At 34.4% G+C, this 23,846-nt stretch overlaps 16 protein-coding genes and 1 non-coding gene across 17 annotated transcripts; 7 read left to right on the top strand and 10 right to left on the bottom strand.

Annotated features, from left to right (window-relative positions):
- Nucleotides 1-202: 202 nt before the first annotated feature.
- NAEGRDRAFT_62224 (rho family member) lies at nt 203-1,222 on the top strand (the record flags this gene model as incomplete). The annotated part of the gene is made up of 1 exon (XM_002682380.1): nt 203-1,222. The coding sequence occupies one exon, from the start codon at nt 203-205 to the stop codon at nt 1,220-1,222; it is 1,020 nt and encodes a 339-aa protein (XP_002682426.1).
- Nucleotides 1,223-1,489: 267 nt separating this feature from the next.
- NAEGRDRAFT_62223 (uncharacterized protein) lies at nt 1,490-2,728 on the top strand (the record flags this gene model as incomplete). The annotated part of the gene is made up of 1 exon (XM_002682379.1): nt 1,490-2,728. The coding sequence occupies one exon, from the start codon at nt 1,490-1,492 to the stop codon at nt 2,726-2,728; it is 1,239 nt and encodes a 412-aa protein (XP_002682425.1).
- A 216-nt stretch (nt 2,729-2,944) lies between these two features.
- NAEGRDRAFT_t20 lies at nt 2,945-3,015 on the bottom strand. Its single transcript has one exon. It is a non-coding gene; the product is annotated as a tRNA-Asp (tRNA).
- Nucleotides 3,016-3,238: 223 nt separating this feature from the next.
- On the top strand, nt 3,239-3,748 carry NAEGRDRAFT_45652 (uncharacterized protein; the record flags this gene model as incomplete). Its single annotated transcript, XM_002682378.1, has 1 exon — nt 3,239-3,748. One exon carries the CDS (start codon nt 3,239-3,241, stop codon nt 3,746-3,748), a length of 510 nt encoding a protein of 169 aa, XP_002682424.1.
- Nucleotides 3,749-4,001: 253 nt separating this feature from the next.
- NAEGRDRAFT_62221 (uncharacterized protein) lies at nt 4,002-4,799 on the bottom strand (the record flags this gene model as incomplete). Its single annotated transcript, XM_002682191.1, has 2 exons — nt 4,002-4,444; nt 4,571-4,799. The coding sequence occupies 2 exons, from the start codon at nt 4,797-4,799 to the stop codon at nt 4,002-4,004; spliced, it is 672 nt and encodes a 223-aa protein (XP_002682237.1).
- A 472-nt stretch (nt 4,800-5,271) lies between these two features.
- On the top strand, nt 5,272-5,895 carry NAEGRDRAFT_29923 (uncharacterized protein; the record flags this gene model as incomplete). Its single annotated transcript, XM_002682377.1, has 3 exons — nt 5,272-5,340; nt 5,384-5,624; nt 5,669-5,895. Coding segments are annotated over 3 exons (537 nt in total), but the record flags the coding sequence as incomplete, so codon positions are not given.
- A 7-nt stretch (nt 5,896-5,902) lies between these two features.
- On the bottom strand, nt 5,903-7,120 carry NAEGRDRAFT_62219 (uncharacterized protein; the record flags this gene model as incomplete). Its single annotated transcript, XM_002682190.1, has 1 exon — nt 5,903-7,120. One exon carries the CDS (start codon nt 7,118-7,120, stop codon nt 5,903-5,905), a length of 1,218 nt encoding a protein of 405 aa, XP_002682236.1.
- Nucleotides 7,121-7,344: 224 nt separating this feature from the next.
- NAEGRDRAFT_62218 (uncharacterized protein) lies at nt 7,345-8,808 on the bottom strand (the record flags this gene model as incomplete). The annotated part of the gene is made up of 1 exon (XM_002682189.1): nt 7,345-8,808. The coding sequence occupies one exon, from the start codon at nt 8,806-8,808 to the stop codon at nt 7,345-7,347; it is 1,464 nt and encodes a 487-aa protein (XP_002682235.1).
- A 296-nt stretch (nt 8,809-9,104) lies between these two features.
- NAEGRDRAFT_62217 (uncharacterized protein) lies at nt 9,105-10,919 on the top strand (the record flags this gene model as incomplete). Its single annotated transcript, XM_002682376.1, has 2 exons — nt 9,105-9,981; nt 10,120-10,919. The coding sequence occupies 2 exons, from the start codon at nt 9,105-9,107 to the stop codon at nt 10,917-10,919; spliced, it is 1,677 nt and encodes a 558-aa protein (XP_002682422.1).
- A 201-nt stretch (nt 10,920-11,120) lies between these two features.
- Nucleotides 11,121-15,181, top strand: NAEGRDRAFT_78017 (intron-binding protein aquarius; the record flags this gene model as incomplete). The annotated part of the gene is made up of 2 exons (XM_002682375.1): nt 11,121-11,413; nt 11,455-15,181. The coding sequence occupies 2 exons, from the start codon at nt 11,121-11,123 to the stop codon at nt 15,161-15,163; spliced, it is 4,002 nt and encodes a 1,333-aa protein (XP_002682421.1). The 3' UTR covers nt 15,164-15,181.
- A 108-nt stretch (nt 15,182-15,289) lies between these two features.
- Nucleotides 15,290-15,856, bottom strand: NAEGRDRAFT_2286 (uncharacterized protein; the record flags this gene model as incomplete). Its single annotated transcript, XM_002682188.1, has 1 exon — nt 15,290-15,856. A coding segment is annotated over one exon (567 nt), but the record flags the coding sequence as incomplete, so codon positions are not given.
- Nucleotides 15,857-16,010: 154 nt separating this feature from the next.
- NAEGRDRAFT_78016 (uncharacterized protein) lies at nt 16,011-16,886 on the bottom strand (the record flags this gene model as incomplete). Its single annotated transcript, XM_002682187.1, has 2 exons — nt 16,202-16,886; nt 16,011-16,052 (listed from the first exon to the last, which is right to left on the bottom strand). The coding sequence occupies exons 1-2, from the start codon at nt 16,859-16,861 to the stop codon at nt 16,011-16,013; spliced, it is 702 nt and encodes a 233-aa protein (XP_002682233.1). The 5' UTR covers nt 16,862-16,886.
- A 189-nt stretch (nt 16,887-17,075) lies between these two features.
- On the bottom strand, nt 17,076-17,591 carry NAEGRDRAFT_62214 (uncharacterized protein; the record flags this gene model as incomplete). Its single annotated transcript, XM_002682186.1, has 1 exon — nt 17,076-17,591. The coding sequence occupies one exon, from the start codon at nt 17,589-17,591 to the stop codon at nt 17,076-17,078; it is 516 nt and encodes a 171-aa protein (XP_002682232.1).
- A 214-nt stretch (nt 17,592-17,805) lies between these two features.
- On the bottom strand, nt 17,806-18,978 carry NAEGRDRAFT_30052 (uncharacterized protein; the record flags this gene model as incomplete). The annotated part of the gene is made up of 2 exons (XM_002682185.1): nt 17,806-18,321; nt 18,400-18,978. The coding sequence occupies 2 exons, from the start codon at nt 18,976-18,978 to the stop codon at nt 17,806-17,808; spliced, it is 1,095 nt and encodes a 364-aa protein (XP_002682231.1).
- Nucleotides 18,979-19,129: 151 nt separating this feature from the next.
- NAEGRDRAFT_78015 (uncharacterized protein) lies at nt 19,130-20,474 on the bottom strand. The gene is made up of 2 exons (XM_002682184.1): nt 20,348-20,474; nt 19,130-20,296 (listed from the first exon to the last, which is right to left on the bottom strand). Exons 1-2 carry the CDS (start codon nt 20,451-20,453, stop codon nt 19,266-19,268), a joined length of 1,137 nt encoding a protein of 378 aa, XP_002682230.1. The 5' UTR covers nt 20,454-20,474; the 3' UTR covers nt 19,130-19,265.
- A 254-nt stretch (nt 20,475-20,728) lies between these two features.
- Nucleotides 20,729-22,624, bottom strand: NAEGRDRAFT_62211 (uncharacterized protein; the record flags this gene model as incomplete). The annotated part of the gene is made up of 1 exon (XM_002682183.1): nt 20,729-22,624. The coding sequence occupies one exon, from the start codon at nt 22,622-22,624 to the stop codon at nt 20,729-20,731; it is 1,896 nt and encodes a 631-aa protein (XP_002682229.1).
- Nucleotides 22,625-23,440: 816 nt separating this feature from the next.
- Nucleotides 23,441-23,770, top strand: NAEGRDRAFT_29976 (uncharacterized protein; the record flags this gene model as incomplete). Its single annotated transcript, XM_002682374.1, has 1 exon — nt 23,441-23,770. One exon carries the CDS (start codon nt 23,441-23,443, stop codon nt 23,768-23,770), a length of 330 nt encoding a protein of 109 aa, XP_002682420.1.
- Nucleotides 23,771-23,846: the final 76 nt, after the last annotated feature.

The following is a 23,846-nucleotide window of genomic DNA, read 5'->3' as shown; positions in this document are numbered from 1 at the left end:
TATTGTGTTTGTTGCATATTTTGAAGGGTTCTTGTTATTCCATTTCATTATTTTTTTACCTGGCTTCCTTCTCTACCTACAGATTTCTTGACAATAAAAGTGGACTGTAGCAAGAACAACTGTCATCCTGTGGTCGGCGGTTCGATTCCGTCTCATCGGACTGTTTTTTAACCATCTTTATTTTCTTCAATAATATCAAAAAATGTCATTAAATCTCTTGCCACTGGATACCATCACGATCGTTGATAAATTTCTTTCATTTTCCGAACATCTCCAACTTATGTTGGTCAATACCATTTGGTTCAATCTTTTAAATAGTGATTGGATGTGGCGAGGAAGAATAACACAACTCGACTGTCAACTTTCGATTCATGGCAAGTTGCTCAATAGAGAAGAACCCATTAAACTCCGTGCAGAAAGTACGAATATTAGAGAAATTCTAATGAAAATTTATAGAGAAACCAAGGAATCGGTCGATCGAACATATAAATTGAAAGAATGTAAGAAAATTAAAAAACTCAAAAACACTTGGAGTTCATATTCGGAAGAAATTGAAAACTTTGAGACATTTTGTGAGAATTTCAAATTGGAGGAATATGCAAATTTACTGAAAGAATCAGAGCCAATTCGATGTTGCTTCATTGGGCCACATGGTATTGGAAAGACCACTCTGTGTTACTATCTTCACCTTAGGTATGAAAGATACAATGATTCGGAAGAGGGTTTTTCTGTTCCCCGTTACTATAATTCGTGTGATATTAAGAGGATTGAAGGTTATTGTTTACAATTAGTAGACACTCCTTATTCTTATGATACACCATCCAAGTGTCACATTTTTATAATGTGCTATTCAATATCAAATCCAGTAATGATGAATAAGTGTTTGAAGGATTTTTCTGATAGATTTCTTCCAGAAATTCAACCATTTTTGGATTACAACAGATCAGTATTGGTCGTTGGAACAAAATCTGATATTTGTGATTATTCAAAACCAGGAGATTTTCATTTGGGAAAATATTGGAATAGTTATTTGTGTAAAAAGTATGATTCGTATGGAAAGAAACTATCTCAGCGGATGGGTGCTGTGAGCTATGTGACAACATCTTCAAGAGAGTTTGTTGGACTGGAAGAATTGGAAGATTTGATTGTCAAGACGTTTATCTATTCGAAACTTATCAAAGCTCCAGTTCTAAACAAAAAGGAAAAATGCATGTTGTGCTAAGATTCAGAAAGCAAAAGAAATTAATACACCTGTCAATCAACTACAGTAATCATTGTAAATAACAAACTTGTGAACTCTTTCTTCCTTCCACGAACTCTAAGTGTTGAATATTCTAACTTCCAGTTTCAACAATGCAGTTCATCGTTGCAGAACAACCAACTTGTTCATGACATGAACTCACTCATTGACAAACGACAGGTGCCCTCCATTACAATCCTTTAAAATGTTCAGCAATACAACAAATATTCCACAACAAAAAAAAACAATATGAAACTCTTATTCCTCATTGTAATTCTCAGCTGTTTGGCCACTCTCCTCTCAGCTCAATCAACCTCCTTCGACATTACACCAAAACTCTTCCCAACCAACAAATTCTGCCGTAGAAAGATTGAAGTCGACAGAAACGAAAAGACCATCAAGTTTACCAGCAAGGCCTTGTGTACATTGGACAGACTCAATGCCACTGCTGTTGGTTCCTTCTCAGAGATGGAATTTCTGGCCTCACTCGAAAGATTTCCACTCATTGCCATGAAGGCCAAGACTGCTATCAAGATTGTCACACCAATTACCAAGATTGAACGTGAGTTGGCCATTGTAGTTGGATCTGCATTTGGTGTCGATAGAATTATTGAATATCAAGAGACAAGTGGAGTTGAAGGTTATCAACCAGGTAATGACACTGTTGTAAAGATTTACAATTTACGTGAACAAACATGGAAGATTGTTGATTTATCAAAGAAGCTTCTCAACGACAGTGATAATTCATATATTTATCATGCTTTGGTTGAAACTAATATTACCAATTTCTGTACTGTTAGAATGAGTGCTGTCATTTCAACTGCCACTGTTCAAATTGATAGCTCAAAGTTTGCCTCTCGTGCTGGTGTTGTTCAAGTATTGAATCCATCCTCATTGAAGGTTTCTTTCGAATTGGCTAATATTCAATATTCTCAATCTAATTCATTGATTGCTTTGGGTACAATTGTTGCATTCCGTGGTTCAAGACGTGAAAAATCATCAGGTGAAAATGAAACCTTAAAGCCAAGCTCTGGAACAAGAGAATCATCAGCTGTTGAAAAGCCAGATGATGCCAATGATGATCAAGCTGTTTCTCAATTTGATAATGATTTGAATACTCAATTAGATGGCAATCAAGCAATTCTTCCAAAACCATTCTTCAGTTTCCAAAAGTTTATTTCCAAATATTCTTCTAGTTCACCAACTGTTGTTACTCGTGGCAAGTTAATTTACACTCCATTCAGAAATATTGAAGGTAGTTTGAATTCTGATGAACAATTTATCAAGGATAAGTCTGAAGCTTCCAATGCTGTTGTTGCTCGTTTCTGGGTTTCATTGACTGAAAGAGTTGAAAATGTAATTTGGGATCCTTCAAGTGGTTCTAGTGAAAATTCAAATTATTTGGCTGCCACTAGCGGTGCTAGCTCTCAATCATTGATTAGCTTCTTGCTTGTTTTGATTTCCTTGATTATTTGTAACTTGTTGTAAATTTAATAAAATTATAAAACAGTGCTAAACTTTTTCAGTACCACATATTTTTTATTGAGCAACATTTGGCATGAGAAATCAGAGGCTTCTAAAAAAGGTAATACTCAATTTTAATCAAAAATAAAAACACAAATATCTATAAACTAGTGTTTATTACAAAATTATGAAAACCAGTAATATGATAATGATAATTGAATTGTTTAACAAAAAATTCTACTCGAGTGCCGGGAATTGAACCCGGGTCGCCAGAGTGACAGTCTGGAATGCTACCACTATACCACACCCGATTTACATTAAGATTTCTAAAATAACTTACTTAAATATTTATATCCTCGTCCGCGGTAAGCATGTTAAGTACTTCATTTCAACAAGTAAACAGTCATCTTCTTGGTCATTCATTTCTAATATTTGAAAGGTTATTAGAGAAGCCTGAAATTTAATTTAAAATGATTTATTTTTATTTATTTTCTAAATTCAAAAAAATATTTCATCATCATCACCAACAACATCATGCCATTGTACGAATTGGTGTACCTCGTGAATCCAAAGGCTGCTCTACCAACAGTCGCCCAAGTCATGAAGAGAAATGCTCAAGTTGTTTTTGAAAATAAGGGAGTAATCCGTCGTCTTGATAATATGGGTATTTTACCTCTTGCCTATCCGATGTATAGACACAGAGAAAAACATTTCAAGGGAAGATGGGTCATGATGTTGTTCGATGCCTCACCAACTTGTGTTAAAGAACTCAATGAACAAATGAGAAAGGACCAACAAATATTCCGTTGGGCTTGCTACAAACAAAAGGATCAATTCAGACAAGTTTACGAAGAACAAACAATTCATGAGGATATGTACCAAGGAGAAGATATGCTTCTTACACCACAAAATAATGCTACACTCGAATCTAAGACTATTACATCTCAAACGATAATGAGCAATAACGTTCATGAAGATGAATTGCTCATCCAAAGTATTTTGAACGAAGAAACTTCTAAACTTGCATCATCGCAAAACATATAATTATTAGAAAATTAAATATTTCGAGGAGGATTTGTTACCTAATTTTCAATTTGAATAAATAAACATAAAAAAACGACTTTCTAAAGTGAGAGGTTAAAAATTACTAAAATTGATTGAATTTTATTTTAAATTTCCAACAATTAAGGGAAGAATTGATAATAGCCAATAAATTGAATTTAAATAAAGTTTTTTTATCATTTTCTAGTTTGAAAAATTTAGAGTAGGAGTTATACTGGTTGTCAAATATTCCAATTTACAATTCCTTAAGATGCTTATAGACATCATCAAATTTGATTCCTTGTGGAATATCCTTTAACTTCATCATTTCAGTAAAAACTGGCTTGGCTCTTTCCACTTGATCCAAAAGAGCACAACCACGAATGAGTGAATTGTAGATAAGTTGAGTTGATTGAATACCAGACTTTTCCATTTCAGATTGGAGAGCAAAAGCCTTGTCTAAATTTTGTGGTGATTTACTACGGATGCAACATTGGATCAAAATAAAGTAAACTTCAAGATTCCAAGCAATACCGTCCTTTTTCATGTCTTCAGCAATTGAGAGGGCCTTTTCAACATATTGTGGGTGGTCCCAACAGAGTGTATTACAATGTTGCAAGAATTGTCTATAGAATGTAAAATTAATTTGTTTTCCTTGGCTCTTCCAAAAGTCATAAACTTGAACACATTCCTCGTGGGCTGTTGTTGTTAAAGATAGTAAATAATAGTATGAAAATTAATTTGAAATAATTTTGACAATTCCAATGTGTGTGATGAAGGTAAAATTGTTACAATCACATATTCCGCTACAATTTTAATACTTACACAAACGTTTAAAGCTTGATTCCTTTCCATGTTTACTCTTTGGTGATTTTTCTCTTTGTGCTTCGGCGTAGAACCTTATTTGTTTAGATGGCAGCGTGAGCAAAAGAGAGTTATTAGAACTCTTCATGAATGTATAGGAAATTGATGATGATACTAATTGAGAGGAATGAATAACATTCTTTGAACAAAGACGGGCCTTTGTTGAAGAAGTGAGAGCAGCACGCAACATTTTTCTAAAATATTTTTTTAAAGCAATAAATTTCAAATTTTGTGCTTCAACTAAGAAATAGCTAATGATGTGATGATAGGAAAGAGTTAATGACCACCATGATGGTGAATAGTGTAATTGTCATCAGATCCGATGGATTGACTTGTATCTTGGCTATGATTCATATTTTATGAATATTATTAAAAATTCAATAATTCTTTTTTAAAAAAAACGAATAGATTTAAAATCTTGCCATCATCACTGTGTGGATAGTTGAAAAAATCTTTTGTGTACCATATTAAATTATTTAAAGAAGGATGGTATGTTTTGATCTTTGGAAATAATATTGATGAGAGAATTAATTCCGATCTTAGAGATTTCACTTTTGTGGAGGTTTGGATGCCCCTGATTGGCTTTTGGCCAATATGGCTATTTTAGCAAATATTGTAGGTTTTTACAGTTAAATTGGAATATTAAATTGGATTTTTATTAGTCATCAGTTCAATTGAAATTCTTATCAATTGCTGTAATGAAGGAAATTATTGAATCAGAAGAATTTGATGTATGTATTAATTTCCGAAATTATTTTGTTGATTGTGGAATAGTATGATAAAGCATTGAAGAGAACTGAAGGATCTTGTAAAGATATTAAGGAAGTCAAGAGTGCTATTGCTTCTATTTTATATATTATTTCTAATTCTGCCAGATTCAATGTTGAAGAACAACAATTGTCACTCGAATTGCAACAAATCGGTTTACCAAAAGAAAGCAGTGAATCTTTGTGTAGATCATATAAAAATTATAAGGAAAAACTGATACAGCATTTTAAAACTAAAACTTTGAGATGTAAGTGGTTGGATTTTATCATGCAACTTACCAAATATTAACAGTGCCTAAAATTGAGGAATTAAAATGGAGAGTAGATTTAGTCTTATCATCATCAACCTTAAAAACAATGAATGAACCAACAGTTCAACTCAACTTGAAAATTCTTCACTCTGAAGAGGATGGATCAATTACAACTCACGAAAGATTTGAAATGTCTGCTGACAAGTTTAGAATTTTACATAATGAATTGAAGGACATTAGACAATTGATGGATGAACATATGAAATAAATGAATTTTAATGAATTGGTTTTTGACTAAATTGTTGGATTTGCATTCTTAGGGCTTGTTTCTTCAATTTTTCCAATTGCTTTGGATCACCCAAATCAATAGAACCAAACATTGTTGACTTGATGGTTTGTGGCTGTTGTTGCTGCTGTGATGGATGATTTCTTGGTGAAGATGCTCTACTGTTATTTGTTGAGGCAGACTTTTGAGGAACAATTGGTTTCTTGACAGATTGGTGAGCAGCCAAAACTTGCTCATAGTTTGAGAGTTGTTTTTCATAGGTTGCTGGTTGTTTTACAAAAAGGAGGTTGTTGTTATGCATGACATAATTTGGTGGAAGTGGACTATTTCTTCTATCAAAGGTCATGCTGTTTGGAGGTGGTCTTCTTACTTGTGGGGTTGGCTTGATTGGCAAAAGCTTCTTATTCTTTTCTGCTCTTTGGAGAATATTAATGTACCTAGTATTTGGAGGAGCAGAGCTTGGTCTTCCTTCCTTGTTGTCATCCTCTTGCCTCTCTTTCTTTTGAATCAACTTTGGTCCATCTCTTGGGCTGAGTTTTGAAGAGGAGTCTTTAGGGCTCTCATTGCTGTTATTTAATTGAGAAAGATTTAGAGTAGTATTGTTTCTGAGAGGGGATGATCTTCTTGGAGGTGAAGCTGGAGGTGAGTTAGATCCAGATCTTGAGGTTGTTTGTAAGTTATTAATGTAATCCCTGGTCTTGGAAAGTTTTTGGAGAAGAGATTCAAATTTGGATGATTGAAGAGCTTGTGACTCTATTTCTAATTGCTCTTCTTCTTTGATATACTTTTCAGTTGTGAAGAAAGGAGCATACAATCTCTTCACGTACGATGTTAATGTGATAAAACCATTTCCATTCTTTACAAGAGGTTCTCCCTTAGGTCCAAGTTTGATATACAATTTTCTGTCAAGGTAATATTCTCCATACCCAATTCTTTCAATCTCTATTGTTACAGGGCACTCGAGAGACTCCAAAGTTCTGGTCACAGCATTATCGATATCATCATCAGGGTCAGAAGGGAAGTAGTTGATTTCACTCAGTTCATCAGCAACTGTCTGAAGTTCAGATTGAAGAGCATGAAGAGTTTCATTGCTAATTTCTTTGGAAGAACTTTCGTCTTCATCGCCCAGACACTCAACAACAATCTTTTTAAGTTTTAACATTTCTTCGTCCAACACTACTTTTCTATTATTCATTTCACTTTCCATTTGGTTTACTACTGTTTCGAGAAGAGTGTTTTCTTTTCTTATGAGTGTTTCTATTATGGTTGTTAATTGTTCTGATTGTTTGATTACCTTATTGTCTCTTTCATTTTTCAGTTTATCAACCATTCCTTGCAAAAATTCAATATGGTCTCCTAAAGAAGAGGCAATTAAATTAATCTTTTCTCTTTTGAAATGAAAAAGTTAGTGAACTGTAAACCCAGATAAACTTACTCTTTTTCTTTGATAGATTGCATATCAGCATCGAACTGATTCTTTGCTTCGTATAGAGTTTCAATTGTCATTTTAAGATCCGAATTTTCAGCTTCCGTTGAAGCCACCTTGGATTGAAGGAATTCAACTTGCTGTTTCAATACGCTTATTTGACTCTTTGCATCTTCCAAATCTCTCTTCATGAATTCGTTTTCCAAATTGGTTGCAGAAAGTTTAGGTGGACTCTCGACCACTCTTTGAGTTTCTCTTGGTATTTCTCTGACAACTTCCTTTTGAAGTTCTCTTTGTATTTCTTTTGGGAGTTCTCTTGGTGTTTCTCTAGGTGTAATTCTAGTGTAATGAGGGGATGCATTTCCTTCTTGTCTCAAAAAGATGCTAGGAGAAGAGATGTTCTCCTGAGGAGTGCCTTCTTCTTCCTTGATATCCTTTATCAAATCACCAAGTGGTCTATTTCGAGGTGAGTTCTTTGCTTCATCCAATCCGTTTGTGTAAATCATTAGTTGCTCCAACAGGTTGTTAACATCCTGTTCTTCAATCAATTGTTGCTGTTCCTCAGTTAGAGTTGGATTTTCCTCCTCCACAATTGGTGTAATCTCAATATACTCATCTCCCTCTAAATTTTTCCTGTCACTCCTCTCAACAGCTGGTGTGGAAAAGATTGATGCTGTTGAGGTTGGGGAGGAGAAGGAAACCTTACTCATATTAATACTGTTCTTCAAATATTCCTTTCTTAATTCCTTTTCTCTTGATGTAATTGGTGTTACAGGTTCACCTTCTAAAGAATCTGCTGGTGAATGTTGTGAAGATTGTGGTGGTGATGATTTAGTGATTTTTGGTGATTGCATTGGGACTATATTGGTACTTGGTGTGGAAGTACTTGAAACTGCTGCCCTTTGGGGAGTGTTATCTTTTGGAGTTTGATTCCTATCTTCTGGCAGTAACGGCTCGTTCAAATACTTCTCCAACTCATCGAATGAAACAAACTTGTAATCACCCTCCCTAACTTCTAAGCCATTTTCTTCTTCTTCATTGTTGAGATGTGTATTGGGTGATACGCTTTCCGAAATTTCTTCTATTGTCTTTGTTAAGTGTAGAGGTACAATAAAGCCTAGTTGTTCGGCAAGATCAGTTATTTCCTGTGAGAGAAGAGTATCGGTTTTGATAGCCTTTTTGTATCCATCTTCAATGATTACTATTTTTTCCAGGAGCAAGTTACTTTGCACTAAGGCTAAATTCAACTCGTTGATCAATTCATGATTTGGTTCTTCGTTTGATGTGGTTACTTCCGCAAGAGCTTCCTCAAGGTCTTTAACATTCTTCTCAATACTAGCTTTCATCCCTCTGATATTATCGATCGATAATTCCTTTGGAACATCTAAATCATCCTCTCCATTCTCCATCAACATTCTTTCCTCTTCGGAGGAGGAAAGTAAAGCCTCATCAAAATTATTAAGGCTCATTTTTTTCAGTTTTTTATTAATGTAAAATGAGAAACCGCTAGTTTTTTACAGTAATCTTTGCGCCAATTTCAAGTTGAGTACTTCAACTGTGAAGGTGATATTTTAAACATTTTCAAAAACAACAATGACAATTAGATCATTATTGTGAAATTTCATTATTCTTTGTGTAGTAAGATATCATTGTTGCAAAATAATTGTAAAGGAAAGATTCTTTCCATACAAAAGAACTCTCATAAAAAATATCGTCATCCACTCTCTATTCATCAATAATTTTGGAATAATTCTCATCAAAATTAATGGCAACAATCAATCGAGTATTTTCAGTACTCTCTGCTGTGAATAATGTAAATTCAATGTTATCTAGAAAGAGTAGTATAATTCGAGTGTGTGCAGCCTTGTTAATATCGAGTATCTACTTGGGATGGTTTAAAAATCATGATTACTTGGGAGAAGAATTCGGTGATGATACAACTCTGTTCCGAAGAATTCATCTTGTGCACAAACCCTTTTTTGATAATTTAGTTAGAATGCCAGAACATAGTTTGCAGCTAACAATGGAGGATTACGCAAAACCCTACTCAATGTTGGATTGGTTTAATGTTTTTACTTTGGGATATTTCGCATTGTGGATGAAGAATTATTTCACAACATCCTTTTCATTCCCATTCCTTTTGAGTATTGTTCCTTTTGAATACTTTTTCATTTATGACTTTATTTCAACAGGAAAGCATTTGGGATTGACTACTCTTTTTGAAAATTTGTTTTATTATTTATTGGTGACACTCATTATTATTCGTGTATTTAGAGATTGTAAACATGGATTATCTGATGTGGAATCGAGTAATCCTGGAGGTCCATTCTCCTCAATTCAAGACTATTGGACAATTGTGAAAGGAGTTTTTACTGCTATTGACCGTTCTTGGAATTTAGGATTGTCTGGTTATTTCTCTTCATTCTTTTCATTTGATTCAATGTTCAATCAAGCTTCTGGAACGCCTGGCTCAAATGGAGCTCAACCAAATATTGACCCAAGCATTTTCATGAATAGTTTTATGGGAGGAAACGCTGCAAATAATCCATTCATGAATTTGGGTAGAATGAACGCATCTGCTGGAGGAAGAATGGGATTACAAGATTTTGCTGAGATAATGAGAAGAAATTCCGATTACTACAGTGGAGACGATGATTCAGATGGACCAGTATTTTCTGATGTATCTGTGGAGTAATTCATGGAATGCAATTTAACCACCAAAAGTTGATAAACTTACCGTTACATTTAAAATTTAAAAAAAATGTCACTTGTCCAATCAGTTAAAACTCTTGCCGAAGAGGAATCCAACAAGAATAACGTTGTTTCAAACTCTACTCTCCTTCAGAAACGTCTTCAATTATTGGCTCCTTCCGATGATTCAGATAGTGAAACAGAATCTGAAGAACAAGTAACTCCAAAGAAGGAAACACCAACTAGACACAATAGATCCAATTCGTGGTTGAACTGGTTTTCATGGTATTCTATCACTACTAAACCTCACATTCCAGACTCACCTCCAACACCTGAAACAACCACACCAAAACAACATGAAATTTCCTCTCCATACCAAGTTGAGCATACCATGCATTTGCAAGATTTGTCACCAGAATCATCTTCAAACACCTCTGCCAACGCTGTCAAGGACATTTCCCTCCTCCTCTTTCAACAAAAGGAAAGAATTAAAGACTTGCAAAGAGACAATGACCTCAAAGATGAATACATTAAACAATTAGAAGAGAAGGTGAGAGAAATGCATGAACAAAAGATGTTTGCCAAGGAAAGATACAACAAACTCAAGCACCAGTATGATGAATTGGCAGAAAGGACCTCCTCTGATAATGTCATGTGGAATTCAGTAGCATCCACCGTACTAGGAGCCTCCAACAATAGTTTATCTGTTAAATTGGATGCTGAAAAGGTTGTTGAGAAGAGAACAACAAATTCCTCTGATGAAGATGATTTCTCATGTTTTACTTCACCATTGAAACGTAATAACAACAATGGAAATGCTGACAATTGCCTACTCTCCCCAACACCAGACTTGGATGCCTTGCTGGATAAGATGGGATTAGATGATTAATTCACACCAGGATGATGGCCATTATATAATTTATTATGAAGAAGAAAAACGTGTGGTTTTACTTCCTCTCAACCTATTAGAATAATAATAATAATTAAAATTGTAAATAATAATAAACACTAATGATGATAATACATGAAGAAAAACAATTCACCTTCAAGCAAGCACATTATTCTTACCTTGTTTTCCAGCATTAAAAAAATGAAGAGAAAAAATCCAGAGGAAAATGTGTTACCTGATAATGGTGATGGTATGAATGGTGATGATCATCAACAAACAACTGTGGAAGAAGGATCTTCAGAGGCCTCTAGTAAGAAAATGAAGGTGGATCAAGCCAATGATGAACAAATTAGAGTTTTATCAACCCGATGGGAAAAGTGTATTGCTCTTGATGAACAATTAATTAATCAAGTATTTGATGTTATTTGTATGGATTTGTTGAATGAATCTAGCGGAGTATTTGCACAATTATTTTCATCGAATTATTTTGAACAGTAAGTTTTCTTAGGAAATGAATTGATTAACACATGAATAGTGTATTGTGGAATAATTTTGATAATGGAAAAAACTCTAGAGAATTTATATTATCTTTAATAGTAATGATTAATGAAAAATGTCATCAAACTAATTTCAAGGATATTGCTACTGATAGTAAATTCGAACAATTACATAATTTGGCAATTAATTTGGAATATAGGAATACAAAGGAAAGACTGATATTAATCGTATTTCTGATTAATTGTTTCTCTCATATTGATTTGATAAATAGATTGTGTTTGGATTATGTGTCACTACCTTTGTGGACTCATGTTAATCCTTCTAGAAGAAACAATGAAATAGCAAAGAGAGGATTAACAAAATATTGGAAAAAATTTTCTGCAAAGAAAAACAATTCTGATTCCAAGTCAAACTTTGTTCCATCTCTTGTCACTCACTTTTTAGAATCTCTCAAGAGTTTGGTAGAAGGTGATAATAATGAATTAATGACATACTGTGAAAGATTTTTAGAATTTTTAATAGATTTACTTTCTCAAATACCAACAAGAAAATTTTCACGTCTATACTTGTTAGATGCTCATGTTTTGGAGCATTGTAGATTGTTTTTAAGAACAGGCGCACAGTCTTCAAAGTTTTTTGATTTGGTAGAGAAATACGAGTTCTATTTACATTTCGATATTAATGACGATACAGGAGAAGTCTTGTCAGCAACAGAATATGCAGGTATTTATGCTGAAAAGGTTGCAAATTTGCAATTAATATCATTCCAACATTTTACTGAAAGTTTAAAGGATCTTTCCGTCCAGACAGTTGCTACAGTTCAATCTAGGGATTACCTCGAAAAGATCCTCGCTTCAATTAAAAAGGAAGAGCTAGTAGATTTGTGTAGACATTTAGATTTAGTGGGAAAGTATGAAACTGGAGAGGATTTTTCTGAGGAGCTTCTCATTGAATTAATAGTATCCAATCACGAAAGAAAACCATCCCCAATAGAAAAGATCAATACCACTTCTCTTTATCCAACAGAAAAGACCATTTGGGCTGAAGGTCTTACCGATGAATCTATTCAAACCAATTTAGCTTACAAAGGATTACCAAATATTATTCCAAAACTTGGAATTCAATATCTCTCCTTGTTTGACTATTTGCTCAGAAATTATGAGCTTTTCAAACTTGAAAAGACATACAGCTTGAGACAATCTCTTGAAAATACTATTTCTAATTTGGAATACTCTAAGAATCCTGCAACTGGCAAGACACAATTTCATTCTGGATTTAGAATGGCCCTTCCGATGACTTCTCCTTTTGAACTTGTTGAGGTTGCTCCCCCAAGTATCGGAGAAACCTCACCATCCAAGGTTGAAGGAGCCATTACGATTAATCTTTCCTCTATTGAATCACAAAGTATTCGTGAGGAATGGGAAAATATTAGAAAGAATGATATTCTTTTCCTAGTTCAAATTAAGGCCAAAATGCACAGCAATGAAAATGCCAAATTCGATGAAAAGTTTGGCATTGTCTCTATTAGAGGATGTGAGTTGTTGAGGCAAGAGGATGCGGATGGAAATGTCATTAACAACCAAACAAAGGTTGCCGAGCAAGACGAAACCCTTGAATTTGAGCTTTCAACACCAGAACGTAGATTGGTTGTCTTATTGGATCCGATTCAATATCTTGCTGATAGAAAGGAACAAGAAAAGTCACGAGTAGACATTTATTCTCACTTTAACTTGGTAGTAAGACAGAAACCAAAAGATAATAATTTCAAAGCTGTTCTCGAAAGCATGAGAAATTTAATGAATAATGGAACAAACAACCTTGTTAGTTGGTTATCAGATTATATTCTTGGTTATGAACCTTCTTTCGATTCTTCTGAGAGTACAGTTGATTTTAGAAATTCTTTCCAAGATGAAGACCATATTAGGGAATCTCTAGATGTTCCAAGCAATTTGAAAGCTTCTAGTCCAACCAATTCTAATTACTTCACTGTTACCTTTGGTTTGGAGAAGAATGTTACAGCCTACTCATCATACATTCCTAGAGAGTTGAAATCACCTAATGCAACCGATACTGGTTATAGATTCAGTAAGGAGCAAATAAGAGCCATTCGATCAGCAACCAGCCCAGAAAAGGGACTCACCTATATTCAAGCTCCTCCAGGGTGCGGAAAGCATAACGTTTTAACAAAGATTATTGAGAATATTTATGTTACAAATCCAAATCAAAGAACAGTGATTATTGCTAGGTCAAATTTAGCTTTGAATAGCGTATTTGAACAATTAGAGAATTCTAAAGTACACGAAAGACATTTACTTAGACTAGGCGGTGAAAAGAATGAGTATAGCAAATTCGGTAGAGTCAATTACCTCATTCAAAAAAGAATTGAAGTTTTGAAAACTCTAGAACAGTTGGCTACTTCTCTTGGCTATCCTCAATTCACTAATATTTCATGTGAAACAGCTTCTCATTTCTTTATTGGTAATATTCACTCTCTTTGGAAGTCATTCCTGGAGTTGTGTGGTTCAAAGGATAAGGAATTGGAAAATGAAAGTCTTTCATTCTTTGAGACCAACTTCCCATTCCAAAATTACTTTAGAGAAGTTATGAATGAAGAGCATTTGTTCTCGTCTGAGTCATTTAATGAAAATTTAGACATGGCTCACGAATTATATTCCGAATTGAAATTATTATTCGAACTCATCAACGAATGTAAGGTATTGGAGAATATCAGAGCCTACCAATCGAGATGTAACCACGTTCTTACTCAACAATCAAGAGTAGTTGCCATGACTTCCACTCATGCGGCTGTAAAGAGAAAGGAATTCCAAGAACTCAATTTTAATTTTGACACATTAATCATTGAAGATGCTGGCAGAATTTCAGAAATTGAATCTTTCATCCCAATGACAGTATCTAAGAGAATTAAGAAAATAATCTTGATTGGAGATTTAAATCAAATGAAACCTGTGGTATATAACAAACAAATAGAGCCATTCTCCAACTTGAGTCAATCTTTATTTGCTCGTTTTGGAAGATTCATTGATGAGGAGAATATTATCAAACTTCCTTTCGATTCAACTCAAATTTCTTCATCCTTACTACCTCTATTCAAATGGAATTATCCAAACACTTATGATCATGTAACATATTCTGAAGAGAAATTGAAAGGATTCAAATTTAATTATCAACTTGTAAATGTGGAAGATTTGAATGGAAGAGGTGAAACATTGCTCTCCTCTCACATGTACCAAAATCAAGGAGAGGCTGAATATGCTGTAGCACTGTACATGTATTTGCGTCTAATTGGTCACTCCTCTGACTCTATTACCATTCTTGCTTCATACCAAGGTCAGAAGACTCTCATTAGGGATATTCTCAAACAAAGATGTGAATCTTTGGGTTATCCAGTGGTAACAACCATTGATAGATATCAAGGTCAAGTTAATGACATTGTCATTCTTTCAACTGTTAGAACTACCCATCCTGGTCACTTGAATGATCCTCACAGATTATCTGTTGCCTTGTCTGCAGCTAGAAAAGCTCTCTTTGTTTTATGCAGACATTCTCTTCTCACTTCTAAATGCACACCATTTGTGAATCACTCACTGGATGAAGCATTTTCAAAGAATGGAAGAGATGCTAATACTCTTTTTGTTCAACCAAAGGATGAACTGATAGCAATCAAATCAGTCTTTGAACTTGGTTCACTTGTACAAAATTTGGCTATTGAAAAATATTCACAATAAATTATTTTAACTATTTACATTAGTTCGTTAGTATTTCTTTTTGCCTTATTAAAATGCATCACTTGGACAAGAGAGGCCAAGTTTCAGTTTTTCAACCTTGACAACATACAGAGTCAGACAATAATAATACCATAAGGAGCTGGCAGCAACAATGAAAGCATGCCAAATATTGTGTGATGAAAAGAACAAGTCAAATTTGCCAGGGAAGGCTCTTTCAGGGAATTTGGTGAGCCAGAAAACTAATCCAAGACCATACAATGAAACCACAATGATAATTCCAATCATGAAATCTTGATTGTAATCCGAATAGAAACTACCTGTATACTCTTGTTTCAATGGAAGAATGAAAAGTAAAAAGTGTGAAATTGGAATAATAGCACTCAAAACCATAGAAATGAATAAAACAGTTCTCACAATACCAAAAATTTTGAGAGCACGCGGACTCTTGAATGGCAGGCATGGGAAAATCATTCCAACAACTGCAAACAAACCAATTGATGAAATGTAAACTATTTGCCAACCAACATAACAATACAAGTTAAAGTACAGAGCTGGAATGATGCTACTTCCAATAAGTCCAGAAATGGCACTCACATCACATCTGTACGAAATACCCCAAATTTTCTTTGAGTGACAGTTAAGGGTGTGATACATTGATGAACAGAAAAAGCAATTAATTGCAAATCCAAGATAAATGATAACAATGATCATGTCCAAAACGTTTTGTGCACTGAATGAGCCAGTATTATGCTCTGCAACCATAAAGTAAATGGTATAGAATATGAGAGCAACGTATCCAAATATTGGAAGCATGTGTGTCCAGATATTGACAGTTTCATTGTGTAATCTAAAGATACTTTGGAGACATAATTTGAAAGAAAAGTATTTTCTATAGTGATTTCTAATGAATGGATTGTTTCTCAAAAAATCAGGAGTCTCATCAAAAGAGCACAGACAAAAGTGGGTGTGGAATTTGATTGGCTTTCCTGTATCTTCTTGATTATAAATATTCTTTGGAGTGAATTCAGTGTCTTGAACCAAGTGAGTGGATTCATCCAATGCCTTCGATTCAGGGTTTTGTTCCTTGCTGTCACCAACAGCATTCGGAATAGTTTGATTAATTGTTACACCATTTTCCTCAATTATTTCTTCTTTTGGAAGTGATTCTATGGATTGTGTTCTCGAGTGAGAAACAGTTTTTGGTATGTTATTTTCCAAATCTTCCTCACCAGAGGATTGTTCCTCCTCTTCATCCATAATCTCTTTGAAAATATTGAAAGGACTCTCTGTCAGTAATTTAAGAGCCTTCTTACTCTTCTTTTTTGTGACATTTGCAAAACGTTCAGCAACTTGTTCAATCCTGTGCATGGCAACATCTTGAGCACTCTCATCATGAGAATGTCCATTGACAGTACTCTCTGTGAAATCATCAGTAGAGGTAACATCAGTAGCATCAGTGCTCATGTGTTCTTCCAAGTGATGGTGAAGATGATGATGATTGTGTTGCAATAATAACATCTTGGGTAATAAATTATTCTCTGATGAATGATCATCTATTGTAGTGGAATTGGCTTGATTATTCTTCTCATCTTCAGTAGGAGGATTAATATTAAATGCTACGTGATGATGGTGCTGATAAATAAGCTTGTGATCTTTTTCGGAATCGTGATGATTATCCGTTTGTTTTTCATTGACCATCTCTCCTGTGCTGTGAGGATAACAGATATTTTTTTTGTATTGGAGATTCATCGCGAATATTCATTCTCGAAAAAGGCCAATCATTACCGGAATAATTTCATTTGGGCTTTAATTTTTATTTGGTGGAGAATTGTTGTTGGAGAGTGGTGATGGTAATGATTAAGCTAATATATTGATGTTAAAGAAGTATAGCTGTTTGTTAAAAAGAATTAAGCTACAGATCCAAAGAGTACTTATTTCTATAATGCACCACAATTTCATCCGAGTCTTCATATTTTGCAAGTTTGAACAGATAGGCATGACCACTATGTAAGCGAATATATTTTGTATTGGAGCATAGAATTCTATCAGAGGAACGACTATCATAAATTAATTGTTGATGTTTCAAGAGTTGAGGATTTTGTACGTGTTGATGATGATGACTAGTCTGATAATCATCATGATAATACAATTTCCCCTCTCCGTATATTCTCTCAATAATAATATCATCATAGATTGGAATATCCCACTCGACAATCGACTGTGTAATTCTCTTAATCTTTAAATTTCCCTTAATCTCCAATGAATCATCATCCAATTGAATATCCTTATGCGTACCAATAACTTCTACAGTGACATTGGATAGATCTGAACTTTTAGAGTCGGCTTTGGTTAATTCGTGATGAGAATGAAGATACTGATTGCTTTTTTGAGCGTTATTGTGTTGATTGCTTGTTGAATGTGTTGGCATTTTGTTTTTGTTAAGGAACTTGCGTTCAATTCCAACCGACAATTTTAATAGAGTTCCAAGATGCTGCCTTTTTAAATCTCGGGTTATTGAGTGCTTAATATAAAAAATCCTTAATTACATTTTGATTGATTAATATATTGAATAGTAAATCGGCTAATGAAAATATCACAAATTGTGGCAATGAATGTATTACATGTATTCTTTTTCATTTGGTTCAACAATAATTTCTGTGAACAATTGATGCACCAATATCGTCATACTCTTGCTTTGAAATAAAATTCTGCTGTTGGCTTGCAGAAGATGCCATCATTATTGAACCACCAATCCAACTGAGGCAATGTCTTTCTGGTGGGGCAGTAACCTTGATATTCATGGAAACAGGGGCTAAACTACATAATTCCTTTTGCAATCTTTTTCCAATACCTTCAAACATGGTATTTCCACCACTAAGCACAACATTGTTGAAAAGATCTGGTCTTAATTCAAGGTTACACATTCCAATTGAGTTGAATATCATTTCATGAATTCCACCAACATCCATTCCTATTGATTCTGGATGAAACAATACTTCTGGACATCTGAATCTTTCACTTTCAATCGTGATCATGTTTCCATCTGGTAATTCATAATCTTTCGAATCGAATTGTTTAAGCTCCTCTTCAAAATCCAAAGCAACGTAACAACTTTTCTTAATTTCTGCAGACATCTGTCTCTCATTCGTATTTACCTTCTTACCATTACTCTCCAAAATACAACGTCCACTTCTAGTTTCTGCCCCATAGTACATCTCTTCAAAATACCTTGTCACTTTACCCTTTTCGTTTAGAATCTGATGTAACAAATCAGACAAATCCTCTCCACCCAATTCCAATCTAGAAACTGCATCTTTAATGGCACGTCCTTCATAAATTGGAACAGATTGTGTAATTCCACCTCCACTCTCCAACACAACACCAGTTTGGCAATCACAAGCAACCAATGACAAGACTGCCTGATTTTCAAGATTCAACGAGGGCACATTAAACTTTTCAAACATGATCTGTGTTGTCTTTTCACGAGCTGTATCGTCATTCAACACACTCTCTGTCAATAGCACACCATTGCTCTCAGGATCAACTCTCAATTCATCATGAAATGTGTAATACCACACCTTCTCCATGCCATCCCAATCCACAATTGTGCCACGTTCGATGGGAAGCTTGGCCCAAGTTACACCAATCTGGGAGAATACTCTATCCCCAACTCTCTCCCTTTGGTTGAGCATGATTGATTTCGTCTTTCGATATTCAACAACGGAAGGGAATGTTGATATAGGTGCTTCTTCTCCGGCAAAACCTGCCTTGCACATTGTTGATCCACAGTCAATCACGACTATAGGAGGTGACATTTTTTTTTGATTTGTGAACTTTAATATTATACTTTTTGATAATTCGTACAACTAAAGTTGCAAGTTCATCAGTACACCCAATGTAAAAGTTGACTTGAACAAACGACTATTTTAGAAATCTCTTGATTTTAGTATGAATCAGATGATATTTAGATAATTTGAGAGATTTAATTTATTTTTAATTACCAGTAATATTGTAATTTGATGATATTCAATTGGCCGTTTAACCAATAGATAAAAACCTAGTTTCTAAAGTTGAGTTGTATAAATTCCTATTTGATAACTTGTTAATTAGTAGGTCCATAAGAAATATATTGATTATTGTCTGCATTTGGATTGTAATTAGCATTAGGATTGAATGGTTGATAAGGATTGAAATCATTAGTTGGTGGATATGGCAAAGTACTAACACCTGGTTGACTGACTGGTTCATTTCCAGTTGGTTCATAGAAACCATTTCCTCCAACAGTAGCAGCAACTGGTTGAGCAACAACAGGTGGTTGATAAACTTCATTATTATGAGAATCATCTTTTGCTTGGTCTAAAGTTATGGATTGTGTGGAAGTTGCATAAGATTTTTCAACTGGTTTAGTTGTCGTTGTTTCAATTGTGGTAGTAGTGGCAGTGGCATCATGATAAGCACTAGTGCTTCCTGAACTTCCATTTCTAGTAAATTCAATCTTGATGAAACCATTCTTATGTAAACATAAACCCAATGAAATAAACAAGACAATCAACAACCAAATAACTGAAATAATAGTCAATGCAGCGAATGTATACATTATTCCAAATTTGTGTGGAGTATATTCATTCGAAGTTGCCAATTCTTGAGTATTTTGTGGATTGTAAAAACATTGTGAAGTTTGATTGAGTTGATAAAGTGACAAATAATTATCAACACAAGTGTAATCAGTGTTACAGCTCTTAGAGATCTTGGCTTGTACAGTGCTATTGGTTATTGTTTGATATTCCATAGTAACAGTTGGTGTCCAACATTCCTTACATGTCAAAGTACATTGCAAATTCTGCACACTACTGCAACATCTACAATTACAATCACGATAATAACATGATTTTGAAGAGCCAGAACCAGTACATGTCTGACATTTATCGCAACATGTATCACAACACTTGTAACCATCACAACAACCTGATGTCGAATTGATGGCCAAGGTTACAGCCAAGGATGAGCAACTATCACCACTTTGGCAATAGCTACAATAGGAACAGTCTTTGGTACAACATTTAGATGATACGACTGATCTACCTACAACATTACAAGTAGAGGCAAGGAAAGTTTCTTTCACTCTAATTTCGGCTATTTGTTTATACGAAAGGTCAATATCATCATCATAACATTAAAACTTACGATAGGTTTCACCAAAGAAAACACCAATCCAAACAACAAACATGACAAAGGCCACTATGGATGACGTTATTATTTGACAAATTAACAACTTGGTGCTATTCTTCATGTTATCACAAAAGCAATGAACTCAATTTTTTTAACGAATTTTAATTAGGATGTTATTGAATGAGACGTTCCAATGAGACAAGGGGCGATGACCTTTGGCTGCTCAAAAAAGTAAATTGAGTTTTTTTGTGAGTTTCGAATATTCGAAATAATTGTGAACAGTTTTGTAAAATTGTTGTAAAATGAAAAGTTTAGTGAATTGGAGGGAGCGTTGAATGTTTCATCAATGAAAATCCAAATTGAGTGTTTTGAAATATTCACAAGATAATGAAGAGGTTATGTGATTGAATTGCTGTTAGTTTCTGTCTTTTTTCTTGCAGCGAGAATATCTCTTGCTTCCTTACTTTGATTCTTAAACCTTTCGAATAACTCTTTCATATCTTGAAGGCAATGAAATACCACTTGATCAAATAAATTACTTTCTGGTATTTCATTCGAATTGATTTTAATCTCCAAATCATCATAAAGTCGTTGTAAATTGGGATAATTGAGCTCGAGTGGACTTCCCAACCTTAAATAAGTTTCTAATATCTTATTCGCAACTTTCTTTCGATTTCTTTTCGAACATTTCTTATAATGTTGAATGTGTTCATAGCAAATGACAGCTTCTGGACAAAAACTCCTCCGTGCAAAGTCGAGAAATATTTTAAAACTTCTCTTTCTCGCCAGAATAAAACACAAATCAGATGAATTATTTTCCATACTACTCTTTTTCTTTCGGATATGTTGTAAGAAACTGTACACAACCGGAAGAAACACCGTAATGAATACTTCACATATGGACATGACCACAAAAGCCATTGAGGATGGAACAAAAAACTCGACCATTCCAATCAGTATTGGCACTGACATTCCAATAATAAAATACGTGGCACACAATATTTGAACAATAATTAAGGCAATGGTTTCTCTCTTGATATTCCATGTGTCCTTATCACCGAAAAAACTCAAAATTAAGCAACAAATCTCTGCGAATATGTAGATTGCCATGAGTGAGACCAAAATAATGGAATAATTCAAGGACATTCCACACCCATGACTGAACAGGAAAAAATCTCCACCAGGTCGAAGGAATATTTCTTGATTCTGTGTTGATTGGAAATAGCTTTCAACTCCACCCAGAATGAAATACAAGACAATATGCATTCCAAGAAAGAAAATGTAAATTGGAATGGACATCTTGTAGCTGACCATGAAGGAGAGGATGTTGATGTGTTTCTGATATTTTCGAACGAAAACTCCAGAGTGTTGCTCCTCGAGTTGATTTTCAATCTTGTCCATTTGCTTACAATCGATTGTGGTTGACTCAATGGTGAAAGCCTCAAAATCTACCTTCTTGGAATCTTTCCTAGGTGGAGAATCAACCTTTCGTATAACATTATCTTCCATTGTAAAACCTTCTGTAGAAGTGAGATGTGATGCCAAGGAATAACTCGATATCATTTTATCATCTGATCTTGGACTAGAAAACATATCACCATCCTCAATCTTTGAATCAGCATCTTCATTCTCAATATTCACAACAAATACCTCATCAATGGTCGTTGTAACGGAATTTAACGAATTGAGGGTTTGAAAATCAGGACTAAAAGTTGGAGGAACTGGAGAGGTTGGTGAGTTTGGTTCTGAGAATTCATGATCTTTGGGTCGAGAACCTAGATACATGGATGCAGTTCGTTTGAGTTCGACCAGTTTCGTCTTTTTCAAATTTAAGATATACAAGAGATACATTCTTATACATCGAATGCATGATGGAATAATCGTTAATTGAGGGAATATTAAACATCCCAACAAGTATAAACCGCATGGAAATAATCTCCTGCCAGCAATCATTCTAGAACATGCCAATACAACACAAATAGTGGTTGCAGTTAGAGTCAAGATCATTTGTATTGGACTTCTTGCTCGAATATGTCCCTCGTTCCAAAATTTTGCAATTCCTACAATGCTTGTAAGCAAGATAATCAAATAAAGTAGTAGTAAACTAGACGAAACTCCTAAAGTTACCCAAGTATCTGGACAGAGGCCATACTGATATTCCGAATTATCCCTACTCAAAGATCCCAATTCGAATAATATTTCATAACAATAAACAGAGCTATTTGATGAAGGTAAAGTTTCGTTTCTAGTTTCCAACAAAGAGAAATTAATTCCGTCTCCAAATTCTTTCATTCTATTAGTTGACGATTACCCTCACTCACAGTAAACATTTATTTTTTTGAGGATTGAGACAGCTGGATATTGCAACACTTCATTGCATGTCTGCTTGTCAACCCAGGTAATAAATTTACAAGGTTTCGTTAACTTTCGAATATTTTTGTTATAGATATGTCTCCTCCCTTAAAGTGTAAGAGATTAATCGAAAAAGTTACAAAACTCTATTCAAATCTGGTATGACCATTAATTATTTGAAATGTAAGGTTTGGTGAACTGTTGACACCAACTTTTGCCACATGTCAAATGTAAAAGCAAAAAAAAAAGAAACCTTTCATCGTTAACATGACATTATTTCGAAAATTATTAGATTCCCTCCGAAAGAAGGACAAGACCAATAACAACAACAACACTACTTCTTCCTCAAGTCACAATTCCCTCTCTGATTCTTCCCGCCAAAATTTATGGTTATCCACAACGAACAACAACACTGCTGGCGGGAACAATGATAACTCTTCATCATCTTCGTCACCAAAAAGCAACAAAAATAAGAACGTTAACGGGAGTAATGTTAGTAGTGGTAGTGGTAGTAGTTTAGAAAATAATTTAGGAATGGCTATTGATGAATACTTTTTTCATTGTGCAGGGTTGTTGGGAAAACCTGAATATGTGAAGGAAATTTTGGATAAGAAGGAGAAGGCTAATGTAAAGGATCATGTATGTATTCTGAACTCTTTTTTGGAGTGGATTGGTTTATATATATTGTGATAATTGTGATAATGGAAATTGATTATTATTTTAATAATTATTAATTAATATGATCGGAAAATATAGATGAATAGAAATATCTTGCATCATGCTTGTCAATGGGGAAATATAGAGACTGTAAAATATGGAATATCAAGAGGTGTACCAGTAAATGTAAAGGACTCACTCGGAAATACACCACTTCACTATTGTTGTGGTGAGGGATATTTCAATATTGTTGCCTTGTTATTGTATCATCCAAAGATTAAGGTTGATGTGAAAAATAAGGAAGGCCACACACCTAGGAGAAGAGCTTATTTTCATGGGCATGATGATGTCTTGATATTGCTTGATAAGTTTATGGGAAACATTGCTGTACGTGTTTTTAAAATTTCTATTTTTGGAAAATTAATTTAATTATTGAATAGCTTTTTAAGGAAAGATTAAAAAATCAAGTCCTCGATGTGGAAACTACATATCCAGATTATAAACT

This window comes from Naegleria gruberi, assembly GCF_000004985.1.
Source record: "Naegleria gruberi genomic scaffold NAEGRscaffold_3, whole genome shotgun sequence".
NCBI classification, from domain to species: Eukaryota; Heterolobosea; class Eutetramitea; order Acrasida; family Naegleriidae; genus Naegleria; species Naegleria gruberi.
This window is presented reverse-complemented; position numbering and strand designations above follow the sequence as displayed.

Coding starts and splice junctions, on each gene's coding strand:
- NAEGRDRAFT_78015 (XM_002682184.1), bottom strand. CDS start 20,453: ATGAAGAATAGCACCAAGTTGTTAATTTGTCAAATAATAACGTCATCC. Junction 20,297..20,347: donor TTTCTTTGGTGAAACCTATC/GTAAGTTTTAAT, acceptor ATAAACAAATAG/CCGAAATTAGAGTGAAAGAA.